Below are 16,241 nucleotides of genomic sequence, written 5' to 3' on the forward strand. Positions count from 1 at the left end.
TTAAGGAGACTGTGTTCACTGCTCTATCAGATGAATCTTCTGACCACAATTCTTTGATAACTTCTGCGAAAGTTTTGATTAAAGCATCCTCCGTATTAGAACTATTAGTATTGATATCTTTCATGTACTCATCCTTTTCCAAATATTCCAGTAACCATCCTCGTATTTGACAAACATTGGATTGCACTGTTCATGCTCTTTTCTGTATAACTAAAATTGATTGCAGTGTTGTCAGAGAGTGCAGGAGAGTCACATAGAGGACAGATGTTCATAACCTCAACTTGAAGAGAAAGAATCTCATTGATATACCAATGCATAATAAAAATATTTTTAAATACTCCTTTTCTTATCAGATTACTATAATTTCCTCTTTACTAGATATTCCCGATTTTGCATTGTCTCTGAATTCCTTAAAAAAAACAAAAAAAAATTGTTGACTCACCAATGATATAACCTAGTGAATAAAATGCATCTTTTAAGTTTATATGTTCTTAATCAGTGGTATATTTTGAGTATTAGTTATTTTAGTTTATATTTGTATAACTAGTGATAGGCAGGCAAAAATGAGCTCATCTAGCTAAAGCAAATTCAAATCCAAGATAGAGTGGATGTAAACATTGACATGCCCTACGCACGTGATATTGAAAATGCCAAGAATTGGCCAGGGTCGTATTCAGAACCAACATCTTGTTGATCGCAAATGCTATATCATACTTAGGAAACCTTTTTCATAATAACGAGTGAAATGCACAAGTTTTGCAGTTTAACGGGAAAAATGCAGATAATATGTGTAATATAAAAAGGTTTCCATTGGATTTTTCACAGCGCACTCAAGCAATATATGAAAAGAGACGTAATTATTTCTTTATTGATAATTTTTATCAAAAATTATTCAACTGGATGAATTTGTCTCTTCATCAGTAGTGTCATCCTCACCAATCTGAATTATCAGTGACTCGATTTGTGCCTCTATTATGTTATCAAGCTTCCACATCTTTGTCTCGACTTCCGATATCACATGCCGAACACACTTCTCCCATTTCTTCGCTGTGACTCTTTTCAAAGCCTCATCATAAAGTACTTCGAGATCTACAAATTTGTATGCTGAGTTACAAAATTCTTCACATCCGCCCATATTAACTCGATGGGATTGAGCTCGTAGTGGTATGGAGGCAGGCGAAGAACAATTTTGTTTTGGCCTGCTGCCATCTCATCGACTAAATATTTTTGATATTCAAGCTTGCGCTCTTTGATAATTAATTTTTAGTAGCTGTACTCTTAGCATTGAGTCTTCAAAGCTAATATTCTTTGATCGCAGCCAATTTTGGATTTCAACTTTCTCTGAAGATGTTGTCGAAATCTTCTCTAACCGTCGCGAATGATAAGGTGCATTGTCCATTTCAATCACAGCATTATCCTCTAGATGGGGTAGAACTTTGGAAAACTACTGTTCGAAAGATTCACCGTTCATTTCTTCGAGATAGTCTCCAGTTTTCTTCAGTCCAGTCCAGTCATCGGCAGCGTCTGTACTGGACATCTTGGAAAACAATTTACTATACAACAATATACTATAACGCACGCCACACAAACACGCAAACGACTGATTACAACCCTGTGCTGGTACCGAACTCGTACCAAGAAGGCGAATTCACCAATGAACGCTGCCCTTTCCATCTGACACTGGGCGATCACGTGAACATCAAGCTTCGGTTTTGTTTTGTTTTGTTTTGTTTTGTTTTGTTTTGTTTTGTTTTGTTTTGTTTTGTTTTGTTTTGTTTTGTTTTGTTTTGTTTTGTTTTGTTTTGTTCTGTTCTGTTCTGTTCTGTTCTGTTCTGTTCTGTTCTGTTCTGTTCTGTTCTGTTCTGTTCTGTTCTGTTCTGTTCTGTTCTGTTCTGTTCTGTTCTGTTCTGTTCTGTTCTGTTCTGTTCTGTTCTGTTCTGTTCTGTTCTGTTCTGTTCTGTTCTGTTCTGTTCTGTTCTGTTCTGTTCTGTTCTGTTCTGTTCTGTTCTGTTCTGTTCTGTTCTGTTCTGTTCTGTTCTGTTCTGTTCTGTTCTGTTCTGTTCTGTTCTGTTCTGTTCTGTTCTGTTCTGTTCTGTTCTGTTCTGTTCTGTTCTGTTCTGTTCTGTTCTGTTCTGTTCTGTTCTGTTCTGTTCTGTTCTGTTCTGTTCTGTTCTGTTCTGTTCTGTTCTGTTCTGTTCTGTTCTGTTCTGTTCTGATCTGATCTGATCTGATCTGTTCTGTTCTGTTCTGTTCTGTTCTGTTCTGTTCTGTTCTGTTCTGTTCTGTTCTGTTCTGTTCTGTTCTGTTCTGTTCTGTTCTGTTCTGTTCTGTTCTGTTCTGTTCTGTTCTGTTCTGTTCTGTTCTGTTCTGTTCTGTTCTGTTCTGTTCTGTTCTGTTCTGTTCTGTTCTGTTCTGTTCTGTTCTGTTCTGTTCTGTTCTGTTCTGTTCTGTTCTGTTCTGTTCTGTTCTGTTCTGTTCTGTTCTGTTCTGTTCTGTTCTGTTCTGTTCTGTTCTGTTCTGTTCTGTTCTGTTCTGTTCTGTTCTATTCTGTTCTGTTCTGTTCTGTTCTGTTCTGTTTTGTTTTACTCTATCTTGGATTTGGATAGACTATAGTATGCTTCAAATGAGCTCATAATGAATTTATGTGATAGTTTATGAATTCATTGTATCTTCATATATAACAGAGTTGCAAATTAGTTTATACCTCTGCAAATCCGGATTAATTATCCAGTTTGTAGCAAATGACATCAACGATAACGAAACGTCGATATTCCTAAATAATCAAACATAAACAAACAAATCAAAATGAAACATTCAGTTCATTTAGAGAACACCGGCATCGACACGAATAGCTATTTGTGCAAACATAATTCGAAATAATATTCCCAATCAGAGAAAATTATAACATCGAATATTATTTTCGTCTATGGCGTCCAGGTGTAATTTATTTCAATTTCGATACAAAAGTGGGATAATAAAAACCGTTTATATACCTTCCAAAGTTCATTCGAAACTTTTTCTAAGAATTATGGATTATAAAGAAACGAGCGGATGAAAAGAAATCCGAGCACGAAGTAAATGAAAAAAACCGGAACTTGCTAAAAACTTATACCATCCAGAACTTCATTTAGGTTGCTAAACAAAAGAGTTGCAACGAAGGAAATGAGTTTGAAAATTTTGAAAGAGCACTTTCTGGTTGAACATTTCCTACTTTCAAAAGTATTATCAATTAATTATTAATATTTGAACTCGAAATTGTTTTTCCTGAAAGTAATTATTGTATGAAACGACTATCGTTGGCAAAAATATTTTTTTCCAAGCAATATCTTGAGTACTATCAGATAGCAACCGTCCATTCTATTTGAATAAAAAAGAGACAAGATTTGAATAAATTGATGGGTGTAACCTTTACTACGTAGTAGAAAATCATAATGAAGAAAAGATAATTGAAACTGTTTTTCACCACTTTCAATTGTAACTAACGTTACGTTCAATGTATAAGTTTGAAAATGTTCGCATAGGACGAAATTACAATAACGTTAGTTACAAATAAAAGTGGTAAAAACATAAAATGCTTGACATAACTCAAATGCTTGACATATTTTTGGACTGTGTACAGCTTGGTAAATACTAGATGCGCAGTAAATTAACCGACGAAGTGGGACGAGAGCACAGTAACATCGAGGAGCTCGTGTAGTCAACAGGAATTGGAGAAAGTTTTCTGTGTAGTAAACTGTAATTTATTTATTGTCTTCGCAGATGTCTTCGAACAGTAAACTGTTCGAAGCCGATAAATAAAAAAACAATCGAAATTTATGCCAGCGGAAGCAACGGCAGATGGAATAGGAATCACTCTTGCGAAAGTGAGAAGTAATAGTATCAATAAATGGAATTGTAATCCTAAAAACTCCCGATATGACCGAGTTTTCAAAGTTCACATTTCAGTTTTATACTTGATAATTGAGTTAAATCCGAAACCAGTCGTATAAATACAATTAAATAGTGGTAATTAGACAAAAGTGTTTTTATTCATTTCATTAAAGTGATCATGAATTACGACAAAATAAACAAGTCATCAATCACACATATAGTATATGGTATAATATAATATAATATATAATATAATATAATATAATATAATATAATATAATATAATATAATATAATATAATATAATATAATATAATATAATATAATATAATATAATATAATATAATATAATATAATATAATATAATATAATATAATATAATATAATATAATATAATATAATATAATATAAAAACACAAATTTTTATGAAAATTGCATGTTCTAGGTATTAATTGATGCTACTTATAATGCACCTTCTTTATTAGTTCCTGAAGAGAAGTATTTCCTTGTATAAGAGATGAAGAGGTGTTTTTTTTTCGATATCCTCCATGATAAGTACCGACAACAGAATCTAAAAAACCCTTATCAGTTTGGACCACAAAATTGAAAACATGACGGATGGAGATAAATTCAGGAAATTACCGATGTTTATGGCTTTTTCGACGGCCGGATGATATATGTGTACGTTGGAACCATAAATTAATAAATGCTCACTCTGTGCACTTTTTGCTGATGTTAGGAAATGGAAGGAAATTGTGTCGTCAAAATATATATGTTTATTACCCGTTTAGCAGAAGTTCGTTCCTGGATGCTGTAAACTTTCAGGAATGTGTTCGTAGGAAATTTATAGATGCAGTTTCGAATCCGCCGTGCTGACTTACATAAACTGGTTTTGAAGGTGGTAATAATATTTTCGTCGCGACCTACAAAACAACAGATTTTCCAAATAGTGGAAGACCAAATTATATAACCATATCATCATTTCCATTCAACAATATACAAGTCATTTCTTTCAGTTTTCATTAGGTTCTGTTACCAGACTTTTATCCTTGTCCCAATGAAAATATCTATATATATATATATATATATATATATATATATATATATATATATATATATATATATATATCATATACGAATCAAGAATGAAATAATTCGTGGACACAACACTCAAAAAAAAAGGGGGCAAACCGTGGACACGTGTTTCTGGCTATTGGCCTCATCAGCGCGGTGCAGCCAAGTGTAAAGATAGGCAACACTTGTTTGCCGAAATCAGGAAACAACACAAAGGCACGGAGGCAGCTATAGCTACCTGTTAGATGTAGCCTGGGAATTCTAGATCTTCTAACTGGAACCACAAATGTGCGGTTGGCTCCTGTTGTTGACTCCGTGCGTTTGTGTTGTTTACTGATTTCGGCAAACAAGTGTTGCCCATCTTTACACTTGGCTGCACCGCGCTGATGGGGCCAATAGCCAGAAACACGTGCCCGCGGTTTGCCCCCCCCTTTTTTTTGAGTGTTGTGTCCACAAGTTATTCCATTCTTGATTTGTATCATACACACTCGATAAAATCTCTATCTGTATTTATATCCTGGACCCGGATGTCACGCAGGTAGCTATAGCTGCCTCCGTGGTCATGTTAGATGTAGCCTATGAATTCTAGGTCTTCTAACTGGAACCACAAATGTGCGACTGGCTCCTGTTGTTGACTCCGTGCGTTTGTGTTGTTTCCTGATTTAGGCAAACAAGTGTTGCCCATCTTTACACATGGCTGCACCACACTGATGAGGCCAATAGCCAGAAAAACGTGTCCGCGGTTTGACCCCCTTTTTTTTGAGTGTTGTGTCCACAAATTATTCCATTCCATTCCATACATATAAAATCTAGAAAGGTTAATGCAGTCAAGCTGCTGGAAAATAATTCCATGAAAATCAAAAAATGAATAGATAAGTACTCTTTGATCATTCCCATATTGATTTCAATTGAAGAGCCACCGGTAGACAGCTGTTTCAGCCCATTGAGCATCGTCAGTACCGGGCAGGCGGTCCTCGATTGAAGACAAAATGAGAAAAAACCAAGAAAGTACTTGATAAAAATAGCCGCGTAAACGCAAGCGAAACATAAGTGGAACCACCTATTGGTGTGACACCCAAGTCTAAATGACATTTTCGACTATATGCTTCCCAAAACAATAATTTGCTTTGCAGACGATACGGCAATGCTAAATGAAAGTTCCGATATTGACGTTATATTAAAAGTAAACCAAGAACTGGGAAAGGGCGAAAAAATGGTTCTCACGAAACAAGTTGAAGCTAAATAGGGATAAAACCCGAAATATTATTGTATCATCAAATAATCGCTTAACAAATAACAATCATGTTAAACTTCTTGGCATAACTGTCGATGATTCACTCAAATGGTAAAATCACATTGAAATGTTGTTTCAAAAACTATCCAGCCAACTTCATCTACTTCGTAGACTGAAGAAAGTTCTGAGCACCCAAACACTAATAACCTGCTATCATTCACTATTCCACACTCACCTAACATATGGTGTACTCCTATGGGGTAGGTCTTCCTATGCTGTCAGAGCATTCCGTATGCAAAAAAAGCTCTCAGGATTATAGCAGGTGTCCCACTTAATGAACACTGTCAACCACTTTTTGTAAAATTCAAAATCATGCCATTGCCTTGTATTTTCATCTACCACACACTGCTTCAGATTCACAAGAATAAAAATGAATATTTTTCCCATTCAGACTACCACAACTGCACTACCAGAAATGCACAAAAACTGATACAACCCCCGGCCAAGCTAGAAATGTCTGCGTAATTCGCTGGATATCAAACTCTACAATGTTTTGCCTTCTGATCTAGTATTGTTGTGCATGAATGTATACAAGAGGAGGGTGAAAAAATATCTTTTAAAAAACTGTTTTTATAATTTGAAAGATTATATGAACTGTACATATACGGAATGATTTAAATATTTTCGTGTTTTAGAGTTGCTGAACCATCATAAATTTTACTGTCTTTTTTATTTATACACAACTTTGTACATTGTATCATTGTTTCTTGACTTGTCATGAATGTAATTTACATAAAACATGATCAAATAAATCTATCTATCTATCTGACGAAAGGAATTGTACACACCGCAACATCATTCCATATTTTTTTTAAACTATTCCAAAGTCGATTAAACTTGTTTGAATAATTTTTTTTTATTGTGAATCCGATAATTCCAATGTTGATTAGTCTCTCAAAATTTCAGAACAGAAAGCCCGAATCTTAGGACCTGTGGATGTTTACATTCAAGCAGGAAGTTCGATATCGCTGACATGTCTCATGAGTCAAGGCCCTCATGATTTGGGAACAGTGTTGTGGTACAAGGACGATTTCCTTTTAGAGACTTCGGAACCTCAAGTAAATGGTGCAGACCGTCTGGGAAGAGTGATTATAGAGGTGGGTATACCTTATCACACTGTTTATTTCTTTGCTTCTGAACCCATACCTTACTTCCGTTTCTTTAGGAAAAAGTTGTATACGAGTATGATTTTATACAGAGATGATGTTTACTGCCATAATAATTGAAACACTTCTTTAGACGTGTCTTTACACGCCCGAAGACATGCCCGAAGAAGCCATTGTAAGGCGAAACACGTGTTGCGTTTTTGTGAAACTGTTCAGTTGAAATCTCACACTGAAGTGTTTGTGAATATGAAATAATCAATTTTGAGATTGTGCTCTTGGCTCAGACTAGAATATCGCGATTCAGAGGGTATTGTGCTTGGTGAATTTCGTTACATGTGTGTCATCTGCGTAATCACCTACAATATATCAACTTTGCGATTTGAAAATGTCGGCAGTATACATAATGAAAAGTAGAGGGTCTATTATGCTTCCCTGAGGCACTCCGCTGTTATTCTCTGTGTAATTCGAATGTTTTTCATTCGAAACAATTTTTTGCATTCGTCCTGTGGAATGAGACTCCATCAACGTTGAATTTTCATGAGAGGAGCCGTAATATTTCAGGTTTGCAAGTAGATTTCATCCAATTCAATATATTATTTTGAATGTCCTTAAATGAATTCAACGGATTGAATTTATTTTTGAATCCAGTTTGAGTTGAAGGAATAAAACTTTATTAATTCAAGAACGGAGTTGATTTTGCATTATTTTTGGAAAACATTTCAAACTATTCACTGTTCTATTCTGGGGGCTCCTAAAAAGTAGTTATCTTCGAAATAAGCTTGCCTGAAAAGTTTTCTAGGGTCTTTCAACAGACACTTCCGTACTTAGACAATTTATGACGGCCATCTTGTTGAAGCTAAATTTGTTGAATTAGTTGTCAACTATTTTTTTATTGCTTAAAAACGCATTTGTTGATTAACGATTTTTTTGCTACTAAATATGAATATTAAGGAACGATTTTTTCAATCATAATTTCTATTTCTCTTCGATATTGTGGAAAAACACTTTTTTCAATTCATAATTTCTTCATTTATTTAATAAACAATTTCTTTTAAACGAATTTATTTCTACAATATAATTTTTTCCAGGAGTATTTATAAAAAAATATATCATAAAAATTAATTTGTTTAAAAGAAATTGTTTATTAAATAAAAATAAAGTATAAATTTATAAAAAGTTTTTTTCAGAATATCAAAGAGAATAAAAAATATGATTTTTGAAAGAAAATCGTTCCTTAATATTCATATCTGGTAGCAAAACATTGTTAATCAACAAATGCGTTTGTAAGCAATTAAAAAAATTAGGAGACGATTTTATTTTTAGAAATCAAAATATTCATCACTGATGAAAATCCCCTAAAAAATTTTCAAATATCTCAACAATACATTTGTTTATAACAATTTTTCAAACTATTAGAGTTAATTATGAAAAATCATTTTTATGTAACTTCAAATAATAAGAATACGAATAAATTTGAATATTGAAAAAAAATCCATTGCTTTAATTGAATTTTTAACTTTTTAGCGTTTTTGATTATTAATAACAAAGTGGAAAATTGAGATTTTTCAATTTTGTCAACGGAATTTTTTTTAAGGCTTTCAAAAAGAACTCCAAGGTTTGAAACTTGCAAAAATCAGTTAACTAACTTAAGTATATCTAATGAAATAATCACGGAAAAAAAAAATTCCATGGATTTTTGTTCATTGGAGTGTCTAGAAGGTATATGAATTTTGTTGTTATTATTAATGACATGTAATGGGTTGAAATAGTTTTTATTGTTCAAACTCCTTGTGAGGATGGAAATCATATTTTTCAGTGCAACAGTTTATAGGACGAGAATTGCGAAAATTAAATTAAATTTTCAATAAAAAAAAATGAAAATATGCCATTACTCAATCAACACACTCAAAATGATCGTTACTTTGCAACGTTCAATCATTAAATCGCAACTTTTGTTAACGAAACGTAATTTGGGAAAATACTCACAATTAAAACGAACTTTCACTTTTTGAATTATTCAATTAGCCAGGATTAAACCTCTGCAGGAACTGTGAAAATAACTTTATTTCATTACATTACCATAATAAGTTGAAAATTAATTCAGAGAGTGATTAACTGTTTGGCAAATATTTCATTGTACGGAAAATGAGTTGATAGAATTTGATGAACTTCTGTTTCGGATGGTTTTTAGGTTATGCATCAACATAATTACAGCAGTCACTCGACATTTAATTATTGAAAATGACTGATTAGTCTGCCAAAGTTTTCAACGTGAATTTACATTCAAAAGTCTTGAAATTATACAGCATTGAATTCGAAATACAATCGATTCGTGATGAATTAAGGAAATTGAGTTTCATCAACAGTTTAGGAAAATAGAAATGTGAACCATTTTTGGCAGGAATTCGAAAACAAAAAGCCAAACCTAGTTCACATTACCTAACTCAAAATAATGGGGACAAGTTGCAAAGCAAGCTTTGCATCGACCGCCGACCAAATTCGTTTTCTGTCTTTCACTGTAGCTTTCACTGAAACACAACTTGCCGAAAATCAGTCCCCCAAAACAATGCATTCAAAGTTGAACACCAAGCAGCTCCTTTTTTTCAGTTTCAATGAAAAATACATGTACAAAAGTATAAATATATTTGCGTTTTACTACGGCCCGGATAAGGGGGCTTTACTGTGGAATTTCTACTAAAAATTGACCCAGTCAAACTCAAATATCTCATCTCAAAAGACCCCAAAAGTTTTGTCCGTTTGTATGAGTTCACTTCAAACCGTAATATCTCAGTGAATACTAATACAATTGAATCAAAATAAGCGTCATTTGAGTCCGTACACTTTTGCCAACGTAACACAAGTCGATTATTTCCGTCAGCATGAGAATTGGGTGCTATATGGATCTTGTTATCTTGAGGTTTTTCGAGGTTGTAGAAGCAAGTGAAACAGATGTAGATCCGGTCGACTTGGCCAATTTATTTGAGTGGTCAAAAATGTGTTTCAGATATGATATCAACGAGAGTACCTGAGTTTGACAGAACCAAAACCATATAGATTGTTAACATCCAGAAATAGATTTTGGTGATAAAGTTACATTCCCTGTACCAACTAAGTCAAACCTACCTATATAAATGCAGGCTCACGATAGGAAATATAAGTTATCTTATATTTCTGGATTACTCTCAAATACATTCAAAATAACTTTAGCTGTTTCGAAATGTAGTAATTGGAAACGTGTCAATGGCAACGACTTGTTTTCCAACGCAAACATGAGTTTTATTTTCCATAAAATAAACAATATTACAAAGAAAGATTATATAGTGTTTTTATATTCTTCCAGTGGAATGCTCCGGATCCACGTCAAACGTATTTCCTTTCCCAATACTAGCCTTTTGGTTATGTAGCCAACAACACCACATGGACTGAAAGCAAATTGCTTTAGTGGTGGTACAAAATAAAATATTGAATGCAGAACAACACAATGGCGCTCCAACCAACAAAAGAAGGACATTTGCACCACAACAAATGATTCCCTTAAATGAGAATGACGACCAAAGAAAGGAGAATGGTTTCGTTACAGACCCTATATTCCAATTTCTTTTTCAGATATTTCCATATATCTTCAATCTCGAACAGATAATAGATTACTTGTTAATTTCAATAATAATATACTTCATTGTAATTAAGAATAAATCTTGTGGACAAAGCTTATGAAAAATATATACATATATAAGTATAGAAATATAAAATGTGAATATCAAAACACCTACAAACCCATTTTTATTATTATTATCAAACATCTTGACCCCATTGTGATATATAGAATTCTTGAGCAAATTTGTTAAAGGAATTGGCAATTTCAACGCAGTGGAACGGGTGCTATAAGAATGGCAAATAGGGACAAATTTTTGTAAATGAGGCAAACCGTTTCCAAAATGAACAAAGCAATCACTGTTAAAATCTCTTGCTCAGCGAATTTGTGACTGCATGAATCACGAGGTTTAATCTTACACATATACCTGATAGCGCGTTTCTGCAATACTAATACAGACAGAAGTGCTGAAGAATTGTATACTCCCCAGAACGGTATTCCATAACGTAGGTGGGATTCGACGAGGGCGTAATACACCGTTCTGGCAGTTTTGATTCCCAAATTTATTGAAGTTACTCCCACTGCATAACATCCAGAACAAATTTTACTTCTGAGTTATTCATTACGCTCAATAAATTGGAGCTTGTTGTTAATGTGAAAACCTAGAAATTTATATTGAGTCTCGTTCTTGACCACTAAGTTATCACCAAACGACAGTTCATCAAGAGCACATCTAAATGATAAAATGTTTGTTTTAGTGATATTGAAGGATAGTATAGCATCACACCAATCCTTGATTTTTTTCATATCAGTAGATATTGCATTGTGTAAATCATTTGAGTTTTTGTTGTTCCACAATATCGTCGTGTCATCAGCAAAAAGAGTGAAATTCCCAGAAATGCTCAAATTTGCAATGTCATTGACATATAATAAGAATAAGATGGGTCCCAAAACTGATCCTTGTGGAACGCCACACATAATTTGCTCTATTTTTTTTTCTGAAAGTCCTGTTGTTCTTACCATTTGATTCCTTCCTGAAAGGTAAAATTCAAACCATTTGAGCGTCATTTCTCTGCATTTATGTATGCAACGAAGTATTTTAGATCTATTTCAATCTATAATATAATTCTACTCTAGGTTTTGATTTCCGGAAATACTTGGAAGTTTTTGATAAAATAGGCTATCAATGTCACTTCCTCTCCCTAGAATGGTAACATCAAATTTGGAAAACACAATTCAGAATATTTTGCAACACTTTCACAAGAATTCCGTTATGCAGTGAATTGTACCTACTCGGTTAATAAATATGATGAAAGAACAACTTCACTCAGAACCAAATATATTTTCATAAGGCTGTACTTTAATTATATACAATATTAACTTCTCAGAAGAAAACTTCGTTACAAGTTTCAATTTTCCTTGCAAACCCCGCAGGATACCAAGGGAGAATTACTAGATTTTAACAGCGAATTGTGGGATAAATAGAAACCTGTAACACAATCTTTCTCGTTTTGCCAATTTTGATGATTTGTTTGTTTTCAACATCTTCAGAGAATCGTAGCATCTCAAGCAAATAAGACTCCGCCATAATTTGTAGATCTTTCGTCGGAGTTGTTCTACACTAAACAGTTTTCGTAGCGTGTGGTTTATATTCTAGAATCATCGTTTCGAAGCACGAACTGTTATTGTACTCGAAAATTGAGATGGGACGATATGTTTCAAAAGTAACAATTGACGCGTGTGTCACAAAAAAAGAGATTTTTTTGCTACCCACGAACTACTACCATACGAACATCTAATGCAGCAATTTTGTATCCGTGTGAAAAGTGTCGTTTGGTAACAGGACAGATCCGAAAATATTATTACAGTCGGCTGGTCGAGAGAAAATTGACTACGAATTCAAATTTTTTTAAATAAATGTCTGCTGGGAAAAGCTGTCTCACCTTAAAGATATAATGATGACGGGTCAGAATAATTCCGCTTTCCAGGGTGACCACATTCGGTAGATTTCTACTTTTTCGGTAGATTTTCCAGACAATAAATTGCTGGATGTAGCCGTTACTACGTGGAAGGAAATCATAATGAAGAGAGAAATGAAAGTTTCCATGTTTTTTACCAATTTTATTTGTAACTATCGTTAGTGCAGTTACATCCTATACGGACATTTTCAAACTTATACAATAAACTAACAATGATTCATTACATTCGCCATTATATACCACCCCTGTAGGTACTAATAGAAATAGAGGTACTTGACTTGATTGAGTACCTGAATTTACAGTTCACAATGCGGATGTGCCAATTTGCAAACCGGAGAGTAAATTAAATCGATTTGATCATTTAACAGTTTGCACCCGCAATGTTTATGCTTGTGAATTTCCAAGGATTCTGAATAATTGAGTTTGCAACCATTCCTTGCAAAGTGCAGAATTTCCGTATCGTTTAGATTCGGCGCGTTCTCCCGAATGTATCGGGGCTTCGGGGGATAGGTCCTGACCAGCGCATACTTCGGTAAAAAATAATAAAAACGACGGACTGTGGCTGCTTATCGTTTTGAGGTTCAACTCAGTACACCTCAAACTTCACTGTTTAAGAAATCTTTCACCTGGAGAACTGCGTTTATGTGGAGTAAATTTCCTCAGAACGTTTTTTCAAATGGATTCAATCTACAGCGATTCAAACCCAATGTGAATCGCTACTTTTGCACAGAGACCGCTCTGAGAAGGCCTTAAGGATTTTCCTGTAGTCCTTGCGCTTTGTCCCTAAAAAAAGATACTTTGCTTACATAGTTCACATGTTGAATGCATCTGAAATCGTTATCAAGCCAAAAAACCAGGTGTTTTTCCTCGAACAAATGATATCAATTCGCTATCTACTAGGTACACTAGGTCCTTTATTCCTGGGTCCTTCATTCCTGGGTCAAAAAATTATAGTTCACCACAGTTCTTGATTGATTTTCAGGATAAGCACATGTAACATCGAATAACAACTGTAAATTGTCGTTGATAAATTCTTCAGCGGCATTCAATTCATCGAGTCCTAACATTCTGTAAAGCTGTGTATCATCAGCATAATGATGTAGTCTCATGGAATCTATATACCTAAGGAAGTCACAAATATAAAGAGGATAAAGAAGTGAACCTGAAATGGACCCTTGTGGAACTCCATAGTTTTTGGAAAGAAATGTAGAAGAATTATTATCAAGGATTGTATTGTGGAGCCTTCCAATCAAAAAACTACTCATAGAAGAAGTAGCGTTATTAGAAAAACCAAAATATCTTAGTTTTCCCCACAAAATTAAGGAAGCCATCGTATCGAAAGCCTTGCTGAAATCCAATAAAACAAGACCCGGGAATTTTTCCTCATCATGTGCTTTGATGAAATTATTAGTTAGTTGAGAAACGTGTTAGGAATCACACGTTGAAAGGTAAGACCTCGTTAGTCCTTAGTTCGCACATGTTTCGACTTCTGAGGGTTGTTGTTCGTAGGGGTGTGACTAACGGAAAAATATATTATAAACATATTTTTGAGTAAGTATGATAGTTGTACTATGTTCTTTGCAAAATCCTAATTGAACATTGGACTATCAGTTGACCTCAAATGATGCTCTAACCTTCCGCTCTCCGCCCTCTATTGTAGGGAATTTAATCCTCTGCAATATTGATGATGAATACAATTGTTTCCAGAGGAAACGAGATATTTACAGAAAATATGCAAAAAATCAATTTTTGTAGATTTTAAAACAACTTATAGGATGCCAAAATACAAGTTTATTGAAGTTCACAGCTGATAATCTCAAATTTCGGGTTACCCACCTAAGTAGATGAACAAACTTGTTCCGAGCTCACTTCAAGGTCGCGCGGAATGAGTATCGGAGAGATTCAAAGAGCATGGACCCCCCTGGGACTCAGCCTCACCCCTCAGACCTTCATCCCTGAGCTCCCTTGGCGCGCACCAATCTAGTGGTCCTAGTGGTCATCGGCAGCTGAAGAAAACTAAATTAAAAAATTTGATTGCACCAATAATTCTTTCAATTCAGCTAATTCTCATATAACGTTTTATGCCCCGCTACAAGTAACATTGGTTACGCCTATGTCGCTATATAGGTGAATCCCAAATACAAATACCACAGGGATTTTACCGAATTCCTACCGGAAAACCCTGTTCTTTGGTAGAAAGTTATAAGCTTTTGTGGCTTATTATTATTTGCACCTTTCCATGTGATCCTGAATCATGTCTTAGTAAAACTTTGCTGACAAACACATTCAAACAGTTTTGTGTAGTTCGGCAAACGTATGGTAGAGCTTCCGAGAATTATTATTCTATAAGTTTATGCAACTAATTCGGTACCAAAATGAAGCAAAGGAGGTCAATTGCTGAATTTTGGTAGCATTAGACAGATTTTCCTTTAATGTATTATTCAGTCGGGAAGCGTAGTGTCTTTGGTAAATAATGAGTAATCCTTGTTGAATATATATTTGGGAATAATGATTATATTCTTTGAAAAAATGTTTCAATGAACATACGAGTAGATAGATAGATAGATAGATAATTTCATTGATCTCCATGAATCATTTACATGACATGAGATAAGTCCAATGGTAGTCATAAAAATAAGATGAATATAATAGTTTGAATAGTCAGGTATTTACACATAAAACATTAAATAATTGATGTAGCATAAGTCGAAACTTGGATGCCAACTATTTACAAAACTTGTTGAAAATATAAAATAAAATGTACATATAAAACAAATTAAAAGTGTGGAAAATTTTTCTATTGGTCATTGGATGTAGTTCTAATATTCAACTCAATGTATCAGTTAGTGAATAAAAGGAGTGATGGAGCAAAAACTTCTTTAGGTCGGATTTGAAATTTTTTAAATTTTTTGCTAATTTTATGAATTCAGGAAGCAGGTTATAAAAGTAGCCTCCAGCACATAGGGGAGATTCTGTGTAACATGTTTTGTTAAATTGATTTAGGATCGTGCTCGTAAGGATCGCTATTTTTTGTAAATTTATTTTCATTATTTTATGTATAAATTAATAACTTATATAAGTAAAAACACGAAAATGTTAGAATATTTTCCGATTTGAAAGTATTTCTATAAGATTCATTATAATCCTTGCTAAAAATGAGTCTTATTGATCGTTTTTGTAAAATAAACACTCGTGATACTTCAGTCGACCTACCCCATGTAATGATATTACAGCTGATTGCCGTGTAGACAAGAGTGTAATACATGTTAATCAAGTGGTTTCTAAGAGAGTTCGATTTGAGACTAGTACAAGCATAATACAGTTTAT

The 16,241-nt window shown here is 34.0% G+C and overlaps 1 protein-coding gene across 1 annotated transcript in view; it reads left to right on the top strand.

The window, feature by feature from the left end:
* Window positions 1-16,241, top strand: part of LOC111503101 (zwei Ig domain protein zig-8) — a 296,655-nt gene that overhangs the window by 266,733 nt on the left and 13,681 nt on the right. The window contains exon 4 of the mRNA XM_074186021.1: window positions 7,144-7,334. Within this exon, the coding sequence (XP_074042122.1) occupies window positions 7,144-7,334 (191 nt within the window). The remainder of the gene's footprint in view (window positions 1-7,143; window positions 7,335-16,241) is intronic.

This window comes from Leptinotarsa decemlineata, unplaced genomic scaffold (assembly GCF_025532065.1).
Source record: "Leptinotarsa decemlineata unplaced genomic scaffold, Ldec_3_MD MMD2_tig00078422_RagTag_RagTag, whole genome shotgun sequence".
NCBI classification, from domain to species: domain Eukaryota; kingdom Metazoa; phylum Arthropoda; class Insecta; order Coleoptera; family Chrysomelidae; genus Leptinotarsa; species Leptinotarsa decemlineata.